At 31.5% G+C, this 22,226-nt stretch overlaps 1 protein-coding gene across 1 annotated transcript in view; it reads right to left on the bottom strand.

Annotated features, from left to right (window-relative positions):
* Positions 1-22,226, bottom strand: part of LOC129218144 (sodium-coupled monocarboxylate transporter 1-like) — a 74,937-nt gene that overhangs the window by 44,858 nt on the left and 7,853 nt on the right. Inside the window, exon 2 of the mRNA XM_054852357.1 lies at positions 8,291-8,356. Coding sequence (XP_054708332.1) covers positions 8,291-8,356 — 66 coding nt within the window. The remainder of the gene's footprint in view (positions 1-8,290; positions 8,357-22,226) is intronic.

The following is a 22,226-nucleotide window of genomic DNA, read 5'->3' as shown; positions in this document are numbered from 1 at the left end:
TTTAATTAAAGTACGTCTTAATTTTTAGTTATCCTTTTAGTTCAAATGTGTGTTAAAAAACAGTATTTAGTAAATTTGAGAATATGCTGGCAATTTATAATTTTGGCAGAATGCCTAACATTGATTTATTTCCCCTCCATCATTTATTTTCACCTCAGAAATAATGACATTGATATTTTTGAACATATGAAAACATGTTCACTTCTTTTTTACATTAATTTACGTGCCTAAAATTCGAGTTCACGGAGGTGAGAGATCACAATAACCACAGTTAGTTTTTCAAACAAAATCTATCTTCTTGATTTTCGACAAAAATCTGTTTCTTTATGGCTGAAAATATATAAGCAAGGGAGACTCCCTTGCATCATGGACAATAAAATGTGATGTCATTATTGCCACGTGGTAATGAAAAATGGCGCTTTGTGTTTAGGTAGCGGAGGTGAGAATTTACTGTGTGACATGATTCTTCATCCTACTAAAACGAACTAAAATACAATATTTAACAATTAAATACACTTAAACAATTAGTATTTGAGACACTTGTGAAAGGAATAATAAATAAATAAATATATACTTTTAATTAAACTGTTGCAACTGTTATGTTGCTTAATGCAACTGTTTATGTTGCTTAAACAAGTTATTAAGCAACATAAACAGTCACACTAGGTGTGTGACACGACTGGCGTTTTTCGTTGTCTTCACAAGAGGCAACTTAGTTGAATCAACTTTTCTTCTAGTATGCCGAATTTATTCGAGCAGCAGCTCCACAATGGTGTTAAAACTGCACCGAGTTGTCTCTCAACTAATTTACTCTAGTGTGCAGCGAAAGCTTTGTAATGTCTCGATAAGTGTAATCAACTAAAAAGTCTATTACACTCATCGGGATGATAATGGTAGCGGTACATGTGCCTAGTGTGCCGAGCCACCGCCGTGGCCGGGCTCACCAGGCCCAGTTGACTGTCGTGTGAAGAATGACAGGCGATTCCTTCGCTTTTCTACCTGGTTAGACCTCCCAATAACAGCCTATTCGAAAGTTGGTTCAACTATAAGTTGCTTCGTGTGAAAGAGCCATAATTGTGTGTAATACGAAACTTTTTTTTCCTTTTTTTTTTGTTTCAGATTCGTCCTAATATTCATCAAATTTAATGATGAAATAGCCTTCAGGTTTAATCCCGTTGTTCCTTTTACCTACATGATTACTCAACATGTTTTAATCCATAGTTTTCACATACATTTTAGAATTTGTTTATCTGTTTTTATTGAAATGTGTTTCGAAAGCAGTATTCTTAGGTAGTTCGATCGGTTAGGCACTCAGCTCATGGTCGAAAAGTCGCTGGTTCTATATTGACCGGGTTAAGACCCCCTGTGTAAGTTTATAGAGACTGGCGTCCTTATAGCGCTTTAGCGTTGCTTGATATCATTATTTCAATGTCTACATTAACGGTGAAAATGATTTTTTTCTCAACTCCAGATTTTGCGCAAAATTCTTTGGTTTGTCCTTGACCTTCCCTGATTTCAAGAAATTCCACAATAACCCCGATTTTCCCAGTTACCTGGATAAGTCGCAACCTCCCACCCTGTCTTTATCGGAAGCTGAATCATACGAAGTGGGAATCTTTACTCATTATCTTTTTTAAGTTAAATTCACTCTTTATATTTTTCATTATTTTTTATTTTAAAAAACTTTTTTTTATTCCTTTAAACTGATTTTTATGTGAAATATCCACATAAGTCAGTTTTCTCGCTTAAAATGGAGAATGGTATTCAAAAGTGACTAGGATGCCTTTACCTTGAACGATACCACCGACATTTTCCAAAACCCCATTCCGTAAAAATCCATTGGCACTCACTTAAGTCCTACTTATCATTTTAGCCAAGGTGAGTAATGTATGTGTGTGTATGAGAGAGATAGAAAATGAAAACCAGGAAGCGTTTGCGACTGATTTTGAGTTACAATTCTGTTGACTTCAGGATTACAATGAAAAAATCTGTGTAAAGAATCATTCAAAAGAAACGGAAATGGCGAGTAAAAAAATCACTATAATCTATTCATCAAAATGATTCGTCGTACTGCGTTGGACCTTAGAAGCACTATTTCCTAATTTTCGCGCATCCTTATTCCTAGACGTACTTTCAATCAGTCAGTGAACTCGTGTAAAAAGTAGCAAATGCACTGAGAGGAAAGGTCTAGAAAAGTTAAGTCAAATTCCTGTAGGAAAGAAGTTCGCAACCAATATGATTTAATTAATATAAGCTTTTAATTTTTTTTTTTTAATTTTCGCTGATTTTATTTTATTTATTTATTTATTTTTTAATTTTTATTTATTGTTATTATTTTGTGTTTTTGGAATGTTACTAATATTTTAGCCCCGACCCTTTATACACCTTTTATATTTTTATTTTATTTTTCCCATTTTCACAGACATCGTGTAACAAAGTCTACATTTTATAAACAGTAACAAACTTATCTCTAAACTTTGTCTAAATTAATCTAAACTTTGTTCAACTTATCAGTGTAACAAAGTAACATTTTATAAGAATGTGATGATTATTTTTTTATTTAAATGTTTAAAAAAGTAATGAAGGGCATTCAGTAACAAATATGCACTCCTGAAAATTAACCACCAAATAAATAAAAATATTTGAAGCTTAATTTAAAAATATAATCTAACAGTTTGATTCAAAAATAAATGCATAAATGAATTCTAAGCTATTCTCACAATTATATTTTGCATTATGAAAAAGTGGTAATACCTATTGCATTGACAAATTATCGAAAACAAGTTTTAAAGAAAAAATCCAAGATTCTCAATTTTATTCAAAATGACATTTAACGCTGCAGATAGTTAAAACGAAACATTGTTAACATATATATTTTTTGCACTTATTCTCGCAAAAATCTTTCTTTTAAACGTTCATAAAATCTTTTTTTACGATGAATTCTTTTATATTTTATGCTCACGATATTTTTACACTCCTTTGCATGCTGTTTTTCCGATGATATGTTAAAAACTGTTAAGTGTTTCAATTATTTGAGTTGTGATTACTTTTAAGTTTCACCTCATTTTCTTTGCATTTTAAAAACCAGAAGTTCTTCCATCGTTCAAAATAAATAAAAATGCAATCAAAATAGTAGTTTTTTTTTTTTTTTTCCTTTTTTAACTTAAACCGAGCCGTAGCTGAAAGTTTCGGTGTAATCCAAAATGATGGATTGCAAGAGACCATGCTTTAATGAGTGAAGAAATTTTTTTTTAAAGAAATATGATGAATTGGGAATAAAGTGCACTGACTGACCAAATTGTGTTAGAAAACAAAAACCAAATATCTAAACACTTTTCAATTGCCATATTAATTTTGAACTTCAAATGAATTTTTAAACCAGAAAAGAGCTATTAATAAAGCTATTGATATAACACAAATAAGGTCATTTAATAAGGTCTTGGATGTGTTCAAAATTGATTTACATTAATTTTGGAACAATTCAATTATTTGGTATGTGTGGTTATTCCCCATCCTTCTGAAATCAAATAAAAATACGAATTTGGTCATTAATAAGCAACTGAAACAAGCAATGTGTGTGCCTAAAATTCCCTATTTCCTTTTTTTAATTCGCCATCTACATAAGTAGAAATGGAATTATCATTTTCATTCATTGTTTTTAGTTCAAACGATAGTTAAAATTTAAATCAAAATACAAATGTTGATAACTTGCTCTTCTACACGGAATGCAATAAATCGAAAGAAATATCAGAAAGAAAAGCAGAATTTGACCAAGTGCTGTATTTAAGTTAATCTCGCATTTACTTAGATTTAGTGGATGCTGACCATAATAAGCTTATATTACTGGGTCATCAAATGACCCAAATGAAAAAAAACGGATCCATGTTTTTTTTTTTTTTTTTTTTTTTTTTTTTTTTTTTGCATAAAAATAAGAAATGAAGAATTTCATAGCTTATTTCCATTAAATTCTAAGTAAAAATAAGTTAAGTTTTTCTATGAGTTAAAAGATCATTTACATTAGCCTAATAGATCATCAAGACAGAAATGTCAAAACTCATTTCGATAACTTTTTCATAAACTGTGCAATTTGAAAAATGGTCAGTTTTCTTAAATGTTGTGGTAATCTTTTTTTTAAATAGTCTGGAGATCTTGCGTCCGTAAGATGGTCAAAACAAGGAAGCTAAGCATATTAATTATTTCAAAATAAAAAATTTATTCAAAACATCTTAAAAGCTAAGAACTGAAGTAACCATAAGAAAAACAACGTAGCACAAATTTACAAATAATTGCAGTCACGTGTTTCGGGTTTCAAAACATCTTTTTTCAGTGAAAAAAAGTGTGAGCATCTAAATGTAAAGTCATCCGATATTGTATGATGAAGAAAGGAGTTCCTCGAAACTTCGAAACACGTGTCTGCAAGTAGTGGTAAATTTGATCATTAATTACGTTGTTTTTCTTATGGTTACATTCTTTACTCTTTGACACTTTAATATCCACATAAAATCGTGAGACGTCTTCCCAAATGGCAGTTTTAGATTATTTTGAATCACTTACTGCTGAACGGGGAAAAATTAGCATTACATGCTGCTCCAAGTAACAAGCTATCTGACAGCCATGAATATGCAAAATATTTTTTGCGCCTTAAATATACAAAAACATTCCATGTCTAGCTCATCATTTACTTTTCATTAATTATTCAAGAAAACAGAAAATAGAAAAATTTTGGGGGAGGTTTTTATTGAGAAAAAATGCATATTGCACGAGTTCAAAATAAACATTCATTTTAATTTTTACAAATAAAAAATGTTCCGATGTCCTTTCGAACTTAAGTTACTCTCTTTCCGTTTAATGCAATGCCAAGTACTAACCAAGAGATGTTTCTCATTTAAAAAATGAGTTTCATAGAGGAGAAAAAACGTGCCCCGATTTCAAAAAAAAAAAAAAAAAAAAAACATTCTTCACTGATTTCAGTTTCGAAACAAGACTTTAACTATAATTAAACGTAAGAGTTTTTTTGAAAATTAGCAGTCAGTGGTGAGGAACGATGAATGCTCAATCAGTTGTAACACATATGGCTGAAATTTGCCCTTCTTCAATCGACTTTTTCTTCAAAAATGATGACAGAAACCCCTGTTTTCTATCTACGGTGCAAAGAAACGCAGACCCTTAATTAACGAGGGAAAATGTTATAAGCATTTTAATTAACTGAAAATCAATTATAAATTTGACGTTTGAATCGTTGCCCGTTTTTCTCAAATTTGAAGGAATAAAATTATTTAACTGATTTTAGGCTTATCCGATAAAAAGAGGCTAAAAGTTTTCCCCTTTTGACTTTGTTTTGGTTATTTAACATCTATTTGTTTTCGCAGCTTAGAGACGTTCGCTAAAAATTTTATTTTAAATTTATAATTGAAACAAATTCACCAAGAAAAAGTTATAAGCATTTTTAGAAAAAGAAAATCAATTTTAAATTTGACATTAAAAACCGTCTGTGCCACAGATATTGAATTTTTTATGTTTGTACAGCCAACGGACGATCGATAAAAATTTTGTTTTGAATTTAGAGTTTTAATGTTCATTACTGTTGTGTTTAATGTAATCTAGATCTAAAATTCATTGTTTTAACAAGTCTAAGCTGATGCAGGTTTTGAGGAACTAGCGTCCTTTTATTCCATTGGGGTGCTTTGGGGAATAATGTCCTTATTCAAAAAGGCTTTTTGGTGTTCTTTTTTCAATTCAAAACTTCCTTTTTTTTTAAAAGATACACTGTTAACGGCATTTCGGAACTTTTCTTTACTTTGAATGTGGTTTTAGAACTATTTCAACTCTCCAGATGGAAATTTTAAAGCAACGGATGACGTTATCGGAAAATTGTTACCCTTATTCTATCAGGGGTTTATAGGGGCCGATTTCCTGATTAGAATAGGGACTTTCAGGAAACTTTTTTCTTTTATAAAGAAGAGTTTTGGGATCATTGTCTCCATTCTAATTGGATTTTTCAAGTACTGTTGTGTTTAATTGGATCAAAGTTTTTGTCTAAACAGTTGGTTTTATTTTTGAATCATTGTCCTTAATCCAATTGTGATTTTTAAGAATTTTTATTCTCAATCTGATGAGTGGTTTTTTTCCCACTAATGTCTGTTTAATAATGAGAGCTTTTGAAATTTCCTCTTATTGGTAACTGATGTCGTTTTTTCCAATGTAGATTCATAGGTTCTGTTAACGATATTTCAAGACTGTTTTCTCTATTTTAATGTCACAATTTGGGCTATATTTTTCCTTATTTATTTCAGAGAAAACTTTAGGCATGTGCCACGTGATTTCAGTTCAGTTCAACGTCAAGGAACGGTGAAATAATTGTGGTAACCCAAAAAGAACATGCTTTTCATGAATGAAACGATTATAAGAAAAGTGTTTCTTTTGGGTGGGAATATATGTACACGCGGTTTTCAGTTGGAATGTATATATTGATGAAAATATTCCTTCTTCCGGAGGGGGGGGGGGTGACTTTCATTTATTGCAACTATATCACACATTTCAGTTGAATTCTTTTTCTTTTAGGAGAAGACTGCATTTTCATTTTATTCTGATTGTACAAATTATTTCGCTTAAATTCTTTATTCTTTGGGTAGGAGGATTTTCATTCGACTTAGCTTTAACCTTATAGCAGAAGCAACGCCATTCGGGTACAGCTAGTGTGTATGTATATACGAGAGCTGTTCAATAAGTAATAAGACTAAATTTATAAAAAATACAGAATAACTTTAATCGCTATAATTTACATCGTTTTTTTAAGAATAACTTCTGCGGGACTAAATGCATTTATTCCAAAGTTCTATCCAATTCTTAAAAACTTGTGAACGTTAAGTTTGTGAGAGCTATTTCAAAGAAGTTACCGAAGAGTTTAGACATGCTTTGTTGATTTCAAAATGTTTGCCTCGTAATGGGTTTCTTAAGTTGAGGAAACAGCCAAAACTGACTGATGTAAAATAATTCTAAGATTCCCCTTGATAATAATAGCAGCAGTGTTAATCATTGTCTCGGTGACGGACGTTGAAGATTGTCCCTCACGTTCAATATCTTCCATATTAAGTACTGACTTTAAACATTGCTTCATCACTGAAAACTTCACGTATCATCTCAAAGATCTCCGATTCTGATTTTTACAGACGAAAACAACTTTAATCGCATGACTTTGTTATAACGACGCTTCCATTTTGACAACTGACTGCGTCTTGTAAATGCCTGCCAACAGACTTCAATTCAAAAACGTGATACTCAGGAACATGAGTCTGTACGCACCAACTATCGGTAGATTTTGTTAATACAGACAACAGGCGCTTTTCATGCAACAGAAATCAACATTCCGATGAGTGGTTTTGAGGTAGAAAAATGAGTCTTATTTCTTGTAGGAGCCCGCCAACAGTCTTCAATTCAATCACGTGATACTCAGGAACATGAGCCTGTACCCACCAACTATAGGCAGATTTTGTTAATACAGACAACAGACATTTCTCATGCTACAGGAATTAACATTCCAATGAATGGTTTCGTGGCAGTAAAATTAGTCTTATTACTAATTGAACAGCCTATGTAAATATAGCAGTAAGTTACCTCCCCTAAACCAGGGCTAAGGCAGCACTACAGGCAATATACCCAGATAGCCCTGTTATCACATCCTGAGACTACAGTTTCGTTCTTATAAGAACTCCTTAGTCAGGAATAGTGAATAACCGAGCTGGAGACAGATGTCATCTCATTGAAGCTGAGAGTGATTTAAAACTCATAAATTAAAACTTTTTTTTTAATCTACCATTTTGTTTTCTCAGCTTCAAACTGCAGTATTGGGATGTGATTAACGGGCAGTCTGGTATATTGCATGAACAATATAAATGTGTTTCCGTGAAATATTGAAATTGGAGAGCGTCGTCTTTCACCGGTGATTCACTGGGAAAATTTGGTCTATCACCGATATCTTCATTATGAGCATGTTAAAATTCACCGACATTTGTCCCCCCACACACACACACACACATACACCACTTTCGCATGAAAATACATTTTTACGGTGATTTGCAACCAGAAGGAAGTTTCAGGCAGGAAAACATTTGTATTGAGAAAACGACAAGATTCTCCAGAGGTATGATCAACTTTTATTTCACTCGTTAACTATTTGCTATGTAACTCTGAAAATTCTAAACAAAATGATATTTATATATACATTACAGAAAACGCATATTCAAAACATTTTAAACTATTAATATCACAAAAGTTACTTAATATCACTTACCATCTGTATAGTGAAAATAGTTGAGCATATCGTTCGTACTGGTTTTCGAAATCTCAACTCCAGGTACTGAAAACAAAAGAAAAAAATAAATAAATAATATATATATATATATATATATATATATATATATATATATATATATATATATATATATATATATATATATTAAAGAGGTCCAAAATGATATGAAATAAAATATAAGTTGAAAGTAGCCCTTGTTCTACCAAGCAAAGTAAATCACCAGGATGGTTTGGAGTATGTTTAGGTTTCGCGACAAGTTGTAAAAGCTTTTTTTTTTTCTCGTTTGTAAAAGTTTATCGTTTACAGGACACTTTGAAACATGTCAACTAACTATTACAATTCACAATATTTATTAAGGGATGTCTTGGGCATTTTCTTCCATTAGGTCTGTTCAACTGAGAAAAATTTTCAACTCCCAAGAGTTTATTCAACTTAGTATTTTAGGCTTTTTTAAATTCATGAATTATTTAATTATATTTTTATTTATTCCATTTCGTTTTGTCATTGTTTCTTTCTCTTATACTTTTACAAGCAAGTGAAAATCGTTGAGAAAAATAGAAAGTAGTCCAAAAGTAGTTACAGATCATTTAATGAAAAAAATCTCATTGAAAATTAAATTGTATTCTAATTTATGTAAAATACATTCAAAAGTGTAGTTTACGACGCAATTAAGTGCATATTGTTTTCCAAAAGGATACGTAAAAAAAAGATAAGCATTAATACTTACCATTACATCAAAGTACAAGATTTATGAGATAAATGGAAACACATAACTTGACAACCAAATATTGTATGGGAAATGAAACTCATGCGAATTGTTTTTAGTATAATTCCAGATGACACATAAAAATGGTCAGAAACTTTTTCTGGTTGAAGGTCTGCCAGAGAGGAAAATGTAAGATCACTAAGCGTTGTTCAAAAAAAAAAAAAAAATCAGAACTATCTCTATATCTTCCTTATTAGGCGTCAAGCCTTCACTCACCAAAAGTTTGATTTTCAATTCCGCTCCATGTATGATAATGCAGTTTGTTTTCATTTAAGCTATTTTTACAACTACCCCAATTGACTCTATCAACAAAACATTGAACATTCACAATATCTTTTGTTTGCAGAAATGTTTAAAAAATTTGCAGCTTTGAAAATAATTAAGCAGGTGCTTTGAAGGTTCCCCCCCCCCCCTTCTTCATTCGTAACTACTGGTTTCACAAATTTGGATATTTCTATACAATTTTTTCAATAAATCTGTTTAAGAAATAGATAAGTATAGATAGTGATGCGATAAAACTATTGCAATAAATCTATGTCAGATTATTTATAAGAAATGAATTCCAAGTTGAATCTAAAGAATTTAATAAAACCGAAGTTTTCAAATTTTATGGATCAGTAAGTATTTTTATCTGATACTCAATACGAAACAGAAAAAAATCCTTGAATATATACTGGAACATATTAATTTACATTGAAAGCGAATTAAAAGACAAACAGTTTAAGGCTAACGTTCCTCCAGACCGTATAATCTGATGTCCGGAAAAATAGATTCTAAAGATATTATAGCGTTCCACTTAATGCTTCCATTTTTGAGAACCTAAAGATATTCATCTCGTAATAAACTCTTTATACTTTGATTAGGAGTGAACAAAAAAAAAAGCTTTTGCTATCTGTTAATAATTAGTAATGATGATGTGCAACAAAAACTGTTTTTGTTGTTTAATTTTTTAATCTACTTTCCTTTAAAAAGAAAGAAGGAAGTACTGAAATGAAATACAAGCATAAAAGAATCCAATAAAAAAGTAGGCATAAAATTAAGCATAAAATTGAGTAAGTTACTATAGTCAAAATATAGAAAATAAATCAGCTTTCCTAAAAGAAAGAAAAAAGACGCAGTGTCAATGTTGACCAATCCGCGGAGAATAAAAGGTCGGGAAAAACTGATTTTGTTTAACCTTCTGTTCAATAGACATATTTCATTCGAAGTAACATCTACCACGAAAATGTTTTGACACAGGATGTGAAAATAAACGGATTTCTTGGTTTGATCATTATCAAGTTTACTTATGAAATGCTCAAAAAAATTCACCTCATGTGCTAAGGGAGGAATTTTAAATTTGGAAAAGAGTATTTGTGCATCGTCTGTGAGCACATAAAGAAATCCGCCATTAATTTTTACAAATTTATAAAGCGAATTAGTCCACCGAACGCCAGATTTGTTTTCGAGATTTTTTTTTTTACTTTTTTTTTTTTAACTTTTTTTTTAAAAAAATATTAACGTTACAAATAGAATTATTGGATTAGAAATATGAAAGTACCGCAATGATTTTAAAGTATTACACGTATTTCGTTCCGTTAAACATGAAAAAGTCAGGAGAGGGAAAAAAAAAATGTTTTCTCGTGCACTTAATGCGTGGGGAAAATGCCAATTTGCATTTCAAAAGCTTGAAATTTTCCTGCATGTGAACGAAAATTTTACAGAAGAGTCTATAATTAATATAAATATTTTTCTTTGTCAAAAATGTTTTTTTTAGAACTAATAAGTAAGAACAATAGTATTATTTCGCAACCAATAAAGGCTTTAATGTTTAACAGCAATTAGAAATTTCTGCAATTAAATGACTTATTAACTATGAGGCAAACTTGATAAACTTGCTAATTATTTTTCTTTTCGAAACTATAAATTTTTAATATAGGCAAAAGACCGTAAAAGATAGTAAGAAATCAAAGACGGAGGATGTAATATAACAAAATTAATGTCGGTGAAAAAACAGGTGTACTCGTTGTCAGCTTACGCATTCTTATTGAATATATGAATTAAGTAATTTCGTAGCACACAAATTGGAGCATTTGAAAACTTATAAGCTGTGTCAAAAATCAATGATTAAGAAGTTTTAAACAATCCAATAAATATCTTATCAGTTAGATCAAATGAAAGAGTGATTTAAGTATCTTGAATAATTATTCAACCGATATTAGTATTGTTAATGAAATAATATTTCTAGCTATTTTAAATAAACAAACTTGTAAAAACTACGGTGTACACGCATAGTAGCACAAAATATAAATGTCTTTTAAATTACTACTTAACAAATTATGTTTCAGCATTGCACGATTTGAACATCATATATAACATAGCAATGTTTTAAAATTCAAGTACAATGAAACTTAAAAACATCTGTGCCCAACTCATATTTTGTTTTTGATGATAGAAAAAAGCAACTTCATGAAAAAAAAAAAAACAATCAAAAATAATTCCGAATTTTAAAAGCAACCTATCACCAAGCTTTTTGCTTGAAAATCTTATCTGATAGGATCAGTTTTTCTTCAGCGGATACAAAGATTTTCATCGGGAAAAGGTTTTTAAGCAGTAATTTATCGAATATTTCTATAATAAATCATTTGCAATCCATAATACTTTATAAAATGTTACTCTCTGTTTCCGGTATGCCGATTGGCAGGATGATGCAACTCAAAATATTTCCCTTCAATGTCAACGCTGCTTAGAATACACGTAACATACTTTACACATCATTAACTTTTATAGCCCTTACCGACATAATTTGGCATTGTTTGAGTCTGCAAACGTCTGAAATTTATCTGCTCACTTTCGTACCTGATGAACTGGAAACGACATTTTCCGAACTTCGCGTTAAGCTAAATTATTACATTCGGTCAAAGTCGTTTTTACCTATTTTGGCTTCATGTTGACCGAATGAAATAATGCAAAAATAATCATTTCATCTATCGTAATATTTTCAAGGCAAAACCAAAGCTAAAAATGACAGTGCAGTTAGGGTCAATACTATCATCATAATTTTTACTTACTGCTTTCACAATTTAGACGTAATTAACATGACCTACAGCATGAGTAGCATAAGAATTTTGTAATAGAAAACAAATGTGTCCACATTTTGCAGCAGGAATGCGTCTTAATTTCCATTTTAATTTTCAAATAAAAAAACATGTTAGGGTAACAGTACCAATGACATACATGCTTAAAACCATACTCTCAGGTTAACACAAATTTCTGAGCCTTTTAATGTATTTAGATTTTTTAAACTATTTTTCTTTCATGCTACTACATCTCATATCTAATGTTTGGCTGCTTCTGGATCTTCTGAATCAGTTAATTTTATTTTTATTTGCTCGATTTCGAAAAAAGGTCCGACCCCAGTAACAGACACTGAAAAATTTGATGATACCCAGTAACAGATAGGATAAGGAAAGGATGAGTAATGGATAAAATTTCCTTTTTCTCTTCCAAATGTGAAAAAGTTCTTTATTTTAAGAACTAAATCCTTATTAAATTTAAATAAACATAAAACACCAACTGACCTCGTGGCGGCTGTTCGTAACCTTCCACCACTGCCCTGTAAATACCAACTGGCTCACAAAAGTAACACTGATAACACTAGATGGTTGCACTGTATTCATGGGCCGCGGCAATGTCTGTTTTACCCGACTAAAATTTTTATTATTCAAATTTAAACTTATAACTGTCTGTTACGGAACCGTTGTCTGTTACTGGTGCCGTTACCCTAACTAGTTTTTAAATAAAATATTCAAATGTTTTTAATTAACTTTTAAAACTATCAAATACTTTTAATAGTCAAACATTTCTAACATTTTATTAACCAATTTACAAAAAAGAATAAAAATGAAATTTATAAAAAGCAAATGAACTGCTAATAAACCCAATAATATTAAAGATGTTATTTAGTTTCAGTAAATAAAAAAAAATCCTGCAACCTTAACTCAAATAAATTGAATAAAAACACTAAAAATCAATGAATTATGAATTTAGCTGAAATATGATTGACAATTTTTTCAACACTATGGAAATTTCTTCGCAAATTTGTGCTAACAATGTTTGATTTCCGAAAGTATACAAAAGACATAAAGTTAATCATTTCAATTCATATTCTAGTTTTTAAACCAGGGACGTGCCAACGTTTTGGAGAGTAGGGGGGGGGGGCAAACAAAAAAATAACAACCGATGGAGCACCAACTTTTTTATTTTACATTTCCTCTGGTAATGTTAGCGGGAACTGTACGAATCAGTTCAACTAGTTTAAATACTTCACTGAGTAGCTCTCTAACAGTTCTTGATTCTACTACCAATTTCTCACAGACATCAAAGGAAGATAATTTTCCCGTTGTTATTGTTGGTAGCGGAATCAATTGAGCCTCTAATTTTTCCATATCAAAGTCACTTGCGTGAATACCCAATTTATTTTGCTACTGACTTCCTTTCGCATCACTTTCAGCACTTCTTCTAAATTTGCAAGGTTGACTAACCCGGTTTGGTGGAACCGCTTTTTAATTTCATTTATCACTACGTCCATTACTTCGAAAAAAGTATCGTCTGAGTTTAACAGTTTCTGTTACATTAGCATCAACTGAATTGTCGAAAATGCTGGAGTGCTCGTATCGACGTAAAACTTTTCTTTTTCGTGATGACACTGGTATCACCAAACCCAAGAGTTCCGATGTTTCCTTAGTTTCTGTCCAGAGACATTAAAAATTTTCGTCTGTTCGCATACCGGAAAGCGTGTCCGACAGAAGTTGTGCACATTTATCTGCATTAGTAACAGTATAGTCTGGTTTTTGTAGAACTTTAGCTAACTGTTCACAAGAAGCAAAAATTTTACAAGCTACCTTTCACGCGAACAGAGTCTTCGCTTTTTTCAGCTGTTTTTTATGTCCTCTTAAAGCTGCTCCTATCCTGGTCACATGGAGAGAGAACAATGTCCAAATATGTTTTTTATTCTTTTTGCTGACGACAGGATGATTTTCGAAACATCTTTCAACAATGCCATGACTTCACAAATTAAAGTGTAAGACCGGGCTGCTTCTTGTAGTCCAAGGAATTGTTGCTACAATGAACAAATAATGATTTCGGTTGAACTTCCCGGATCAGTTTCTCAACACCATTCATATGACCACTCATGTTTTTAATTCCATCAAAGCAGTGCCCTCTTACTCTTTCAAACCCAAGACCAAGTCTTATCATCACATCTTCAATTGCATGAAATAAAGTATTGGCTTTTGTATCGTTTGGCGAGTACATCCGTAAAAAATCTTCCCTCATCTCAGATGTAACGGGATTCATCCATCTAAGACACAAACTGAATTGCTCATTTCCTCCAATATCTGTTGTATAATCTGCTATTATACCCGATTAAGTACTTTGTTTTATATCATTTACTAACTGTCGCTGAACTCAGTAAGCCATAATTTCTAGTATTTCATTTTGTATTTTTCCATCCAGCCAGTTATTTCGAGTTTGGAGCCAGCTTTGAAGAAAATAAACGTCTTTACTCCGTTCTTCTCAAAGATGTCATATACCCACGGGTTGCCAACTTAGGGGTTTTTCCTCTAGATTTAGGGGAGGGGAATTTTAGAATGGGGGTTTTTAGGGGGATAAAATTTGTAGGGGTAAATTTAGGTGTTCAAATTTTAGGGTTTTATCAGGTAAAAATGGTTTTTTTAAACCCTTGAGAATGCAATGCTCGACTGTTTTATTTCATTTTTTTACTTACATACATTTTTTGAGGCTTTTTGAACCATTTGTTTTGATCAAAAATGACATAAAAATGAAAAAAAAAAAATGCCTTAACTCACTCTGCATCAAAAATAGCAATGGTGACGTGACCTTTTAGTTTTCCATGTATAACGTCACAGTAAAATATCACGTGACTTAATGACGTCACATGAATCTATCCAATCGCATTTAGGGGGTTTTAGGGGTTTTATGAGTTGAGTTTAGGGGGAAACATTTTTAGGAGTTGGCAAACCCTGCTTTAAAAATTAGCATTTTTTCCCCTTTTACTATCGATTACATCCACCTCCAGTAATTTTTACAAGCATTTAATAACTGGAGGGCGGGATGTGAAGTTTGCCCCCTCTCCTTCGGAGACTGGAGGGGGCGAAAAAACCCGTCCCCCCCTGTTGGCACGTTCCTGTTTTAATGTTTAAATGGTTTTAAATTATGTAAGGAACACAAATATCTTGAAACAATTTTACGAGTTCTAAATACCTTTCGCATGGATAATGGTATAGAAGTGAATGTACTACACCCACTTTAATAATTAAATATTCAAAATAGTATGTGAAAAATGAGAGCTGACATTTATTCTGGGATGAAAAAACTCTTTCCAATGTCAAATTATTTCTGTAAGACAATCCTCATGAGAAAAAAAGGTGAAAAAAAGCCCCACCCGAGTTCATCAATTCATTTTACTTGATAGTTGTAAGTTGACGTGAGAGTAGGAGGCAGGTTACGGCAGGTTACTCAAGGAAAACAACACGGGACTCTCCAATTACATAAAACAGTTAGCCAATGAACATGCGAAGAGTGGTATGCATACATATATGTCATTAATATACCCGTAAAAAAGAGATTGGCTCTAGATTACTCCCTGGTTTCTTACTGCATCCTGAAAAAAATTAATCGCAAATTAACTAAGCTAAGATTTACAGCATCAGTTGAATATTATTTTAATCTTGGAAAATCTGCTGCTGCTGCAAAAAAAAAAAAAAAAAAACTTATATCCCAATTCCTTGCCATAGAGTTGAGTACAGAATATCGCTGAAATCTATGGATAGTATTTTGTATTTAGCTTACCAAAATTATAGCCGAAAAGAAAAGTTTTTTCTTATATATGGGTCACATCGGGAAATTCGACTGGCTAAAATTGGCTGATCCAACTCTCTGGTTGGTCAACTACTCTGAACCCACATAAAATATGATCAAAATAAAATTAGCTAACTACGATAAATAACTAAAAAATATCTAAAGATGGATTTTAATTTGAAAACTTTCTCCGAAGTATTAGAGAACTATAAGTTAAACTATTCAAATTATTTTTAAAATACAGAATAGTATTTCAGTAATTCATTCTTCAGTGGGTTAAAATTTAATAATATAAGCGTAAAAAATGATGCTTGATTATAATAAACATTAAGATTATTTTCATGCGAATATACTGTTGTTTATTTCTATTGAATTTCTAAATAAACATCAGCATAGTTTTTAAATCCCTGAATCTCACTTCGCTTAAATGTACATAACCATAGAAAACAATGCTTTATTATTTAAAACGACACATTTTCAAACAATACCATTTATGCGCAATGCTTAGACATCTCTTGAGATTTAAGATGCAATCAGTTGGGAAGAGAAAAATAAAAGTATTCGTGAGCCGGTCACGTGTTTCGAAATAAAGGTCGACCGGTAAAAAGCAACAACATTCTACGATTACTCTGAAGATCGCCCAATTGTGCAATGAATGAATAGCGTGCTTACCTCTAATTATTGTTATGACATAAACGCGGAATTAGCAATAAAAATGATGTAACAGCTGTTTCAGAAAAAGCATTCTTTGTGCTTGAGATCTTGCGGTTCATCGTTTTTCTTTGAATGTTTTGTTGTTGATAATTTAAGTAGGCAAGGTAGTGGATTACAGGCTATTCTTATCATTGGTATGACTGTGAAAATAATCTTTATAAGAATAAAAGGAAAAGAGACTGGAAATCTCAAATAACCTATAAAAATAACTGCAGATTCTTATAACGGCGAACCATAATAATGAATTCAAATCCATAATGCACACAGCGGCACACGGGACTTTAATTTTTGGGACGGCGGAAACTCTCAATTTTCCGAATGGAACTCCAAATTTTGCCAGATGATGGTAGTTTTTGCCCAATGGAACTCCGAATTTTGCCAAATGATGATAATTTTATCCGAATAGAACTCCAAATTATTATAATTACTCGGAATCGTCAAATAAAATTTGCCGAACAAAGAAATTTTTAGAAGGTCACACTTACCTCCCATCGGGGTGCCTCTGTATGTACACGTACAGGTATGAATGTAAATAATAAGCATTATAGAGAGTAATGATTATCTAACACAAATGAGAGAAACACGCGGCGAATTATCAAATATCGGGACGAAAGTCAAGTTAAAGTAAAATAAAACCCCGATTTTAGGTCCCCCGAATCTACGTTTTTCCGCATTTAAAGTTTTTTCATTGTTTTCTATCACCAATTTTGCTGCTATGCATTTCCCGTATTTTACGTTTTCCCGTATTACACGTTTTCTTAACCCAGTCCCTCGAGAAACGTAAAATCGGGTTTAACATTTCTATAAGCGGGTTTTTTTTTTCTATTTTTACTGACTTTTTGTTTATGAAAGAACATTACTTATAATAATTCGACTTGTTCGTATTTTTGATTACGTCTTATTTTAAGTATTTGTTTTTACTCTTGCTCATCCCATGTTGTCCTAATCGTTGAGCCACACTTTGCATTGTCTTTTCATTATTCAATCTTTTGACTTTGATAATGTTTTGAAACATGTGGTTTTATTAGTGCAACTAGTTCAAAGATAAAATTTTTAATTTCAAGGAAAATCTCAAAGTATAGAAATGCAAGTAAATGCTACAGGAAAAGGATTTGTTGTAGTTACTGAGAAGTTAGAGAATGAGCCATGAATATGTAAGAAGTTTGGTCAGAGGTAGTAATGAAACTCAACGCGGTAATTAGAATGTGTTTCGTTACCATCCAACATCGTGACTGCAGTAAAATTTCGTAAAATTCTGGTAACATAGTTAGAATATTTGAATTTTTATCTTTATTCATTTTAGCATCGGCTACAAACACCACGTGCCTAGAGCAGTTTTTTTTTTTTTTAAACACACTTTTGTATAAGCTGCTCATTAATATTTTGTAGACAAACATTACTGTTTTTAAATATTCAATGAATTGAACGATTTTTTTTTTAAATTATTACATTGTACTGATAAAGTAATTTTTTTCCGATATCCAAAAGAAAATGCAAAATGTTTCAAGCTCCCTTTTAAATTTAATCAGTTTAGTATTAAAGTTATTCAATATTAACCTTCCGGGAAAATGTTTGCTTTTAAACTCATAACATGCATTTTTGTAATGAAAAAAACATCTGCTTTGTTCTAGATTACTGTTAAAACCACCAATGAGATAGAAAGGCGAATACCCGTTTTTAGATGGAAACGGGAGAATCAGTTTTTAGGGGTGACAATTTGCCAATTTCGAGGCACATTGAAATGAACGAAAAATGAGCATCAAAATCACCTTGCTATTTTTCAGTTTCCCTTGTTAGACTCTTTCAGATGGAATAGTCTTAACTGTTTGGCGCTTGTCAACTATCCATGATAAACGTGGTGACACAGTACTTTCATTTTGACTGAAACAGATTAAAAAAATGAGGGAATAAGTTTGAACTAGAAGATCTTCGCTATTACAAGCTAGACTGATATGCAATACATAAACTGGCAATCGTGATAGCTAAAAGAACTTTTAAAAAAGTATACAACGGTGAGAAAAAAAAATGACTGCAAGCTATCTTTCTTAGCGACAGAAATGTAGAGGTTTTCCGCTCTTTGCTTTGTAAACGACATCATTTTTATTAACTTAAACCAGAACTAGACAGACAGGAGTTCACAATATTTAAGCTTATTCTAATTAGAACAATTGACAATAAAAGAGAAAAGAAGGTTAATCTATCAGAACCTCGTTTCTTCGGGGTTTTCTTACGGTATGCAAATGTTATGCTTACGGCGGCCATTTGCAAAGACTGGAGTCAAATACCAGACTTAATTTGTAACGGTAATTTGTCTTAATTATAAAAAAAAACTAAACTATTTCAATTTTTGTGGTATCTGGATATGTTGTATACTCTTGGTTTAATATCTTATCATCGTAAGTGAAAGGATTAAAGTTGAAAATATTTTGTTGAATACGTATCTTTATACATATTTAGTTATGTAATCAAAATCAAGTTATAACGATTTAACATAAGCAAATTGTAACATAAGCAATTGGAACCGGTAGTTAAAAGCATTTTATTTATATTCTGACCATTACGAGAGTGCTATGAAATCTATTTCAAATAGTCTAAAGCTTGACGATCAATGCTTGAATGTCTTGGTAGAGAATTTAATGAACGTAATAATACGTTCATAGAAGTGATATTACATAAAAGGCAATTTAAAACAAATTTTTATGAAAATGAATTCACATTCCTTAGTATTCACATAGTTATACACATGTTTTGATATTAGAAGCATTTTAAATAACTACAAAACTTTAATAGCTTTGCCTTTTAAACGAAAGGAAAAAAAAGACTTTGAACAAATAAAGGACAGCTAAGTGTCATATCTATGAACATTTTCTAACGAAAATGGGAAAATATCTGACAGAAATATATCTTTTACAAAGTTCAAAAGTTAAGCTGTGATGCTTTCACTACGTACTGTGTTATACTTCTCAAAAATTTCCTAGTTTTTTTCGATAAAAACAAAAATATTTCTTGCATTGTTATTTACAAAATTTATGCTTTAATTATCTCAATAAAAAGCCGTTTTTTCTGTTTCAGAGCATACAAGTAACGTCAGTACCCGTACAGAAAATACTGAAAGCTAAAATTTTCATTTTATCAACACATGTGCTTATAACAAGTAAGTAAAAGAAAATCGCATTATAAGTATTCCTTCCCATTGTTGTTTACAAAATTTATGTTGTAATTATCTCGATAAAAAGCCATTTTTTTCTTTGGTATAGCATACTAGTAACGTCTGTACACATACAGAAAAGACTGAACGTAAAAATTTTCATTTTAGCAACGCATGTGCTTATAACGAGTAATGTTAAAAGTTTCTTGTTTTGTTTTGTTTAAATGTTTCACATCACAACTACTCCACATACGCTAGAATTAATAATCCCCATTATATCGAAACAGCAAAATGTTTTGCAGAAAAACAGCATGAATGAGAAAATAATCTGGGTATTCATGTGAAAAATTTCTTTCTGTAATCATTTCATGTGTCATCTTCTTGTCATTTTGGAAAGCTGAAATGATAGAACGCATTAAATGATCATCTTTCCCATTGTTTGACCTTCTCTTCTCAAGGACATTAAGTATAAATTAAAGATTCATCCAATAAGAACAACGCCTCCGACAAACATTGTTTTCTATTGCAGGTAGAAAGTTGAACTAGCGAAAGAAGTCACATTTCAACCAAACAAAGACTCGTTCATGTCTTCTGTAGGGGGGAAAATACTATGCATGTAAAAAAAAAGTAAAAAGTAAGCAAATAAAATGCAGTGCATGTTTTTAAATGCCTTCATTCCGAAAAAAAACAATAAGTTGCACATCATCGTTGCTCTTGCAAGATCGGTGAAATTTTTATTTAGAATAGGTAGAGTAGGTAGTGTTATCAGACGTCCGGATTTCGTCCGGCCATGCCGAGATTCAATCACCAGACCCGATTGATGTCCAGAGTTTAAAATGTTCGGATTTGAAGATAATAGTTAAAAGAAATGCTATTTTATAGCGAGCTGGAAAAGTTGCTTATGCGCCTTCCTGATAAAATGATGAAAAGCTATGAAAATATTCTAAATATCCTATCAATGCAATAATTGCGATACATTCTGGATATCTTTTATGGGTTAGTTGTAACCATATCACGAATGTCATCGATCGTTCCCTGCATTTCTATCAAATGCAAGATTTTATATTTCAATTAATAACATGACGAAAATGTTGTTTTTAATTTTCGGTTCTAACTTTTTAGCCAATAAGTTTTACATTACTTGGTTCTCCAATTACATTACATCTACTCTAGGCTAATCTATATTAGCTTATCTAAGTGAGCTCTAATTGATATTGTAATTAGGGTATATTACTTTATCCGGGGCCCGCTCAAATTTTAAAGCTCAAAGTAGCCGATCCGGAAACTTATACTAGTGTGTCTCACTTCTTCCTTTCTTCTAAAATGATGGCTATGGCATTCAACGAGATTTGGCAAATTATGGTAATCCAAATAATAGGCCATTTTACTAGAAATGGAAAAACCATCATCCAATGGTTTTCTAATGCAACATAACATAAATTAATTCCCCTAGGTTACAATTGCAACCTGTTAACTGTAAGCATAAAAGTTATTTAAAGCAGGTTTTTTACGATTAAACACTGCTAAATTCAGTTATTATTTCCCATAACCAATCTTTCAACATTCACATAATAGTTTTGAGGAAAATTTCAAAGAAGAAGCCTACTGCTTTATATAGTAAATAACTCTTTTCATTTTTAAAAAAGTAGGGTCTGGTGGGGGAAAGTGGTCATACGTTAAATAAATGGCTATAGCTTGGAAATAAATGTTCGAATGAATGTGAACATTTTATTTTGGAGTAGGGCAGTTAGAAACTACATTTTGAATACAAAATTTCACAACTGGCAAAATTTTATTTGTCCAAAAAAAAATATTTTGCGTGAATATGAAAAATTTTGAAATCTAAACACCTTTTTTAACTTCCTTGGGAAATTTTGTTTGTTAGAATTATGAACAGGTTGACTGCACAGGAAGCTTCCTACATGTGTCAAGAACTCTTACTCATTAGCAGTTAGCTGAATCTATTTTAGATAATGTTTTAGAACAATTTAAGTAAGATGGGGTAAAGTGGTCATAATATTAGGCTTAACGAATATTGTTCTTCTAATGTCACTTAATCTTTAAGTAGAAAGCAGATACAAATTAAGTATTAATTTTTCTTAATATGTATTGTTTTTACAGTAAACGGGGGTTAAATATATGAGTATATGCGTATATATATACGCATATATACACGTTAGGCACGTACATAGACGTTTTCACATAAATGCACCAATAAATACCTATATGGGTAGTCTGCAAGTATTTTTTATCCATACAGCTATACATTCTACTATACACGTATATGCTCGCGTATACTCGTTAATATACGAACACTTATATACTCAGGTTGACACATACAAGCATAAGAAATACAAGTATACAGGGTGAGTTTAAACTCTTGAGCAAATTATTAAAAGGTGTTAGAGGGGAGGATAAGAAGCAAA

This window comes from Uloborus diversus, chromosome 3 (assembly GCF_026930045.1).
Source record: "Uloborus diversus isolate 005 chromosome 3, Udiv.v.3.1, whole genome shotgun sequence".
Lineage (NCBI taxonomy): Eukaryota > Metazoa > Arthropoda > Arachnida > Araneae > Uloboridae > Uloborus > Uloborus diversus.
This window is presented reverse-complemented; position numbering and strand designations above follow the sequence as displayed.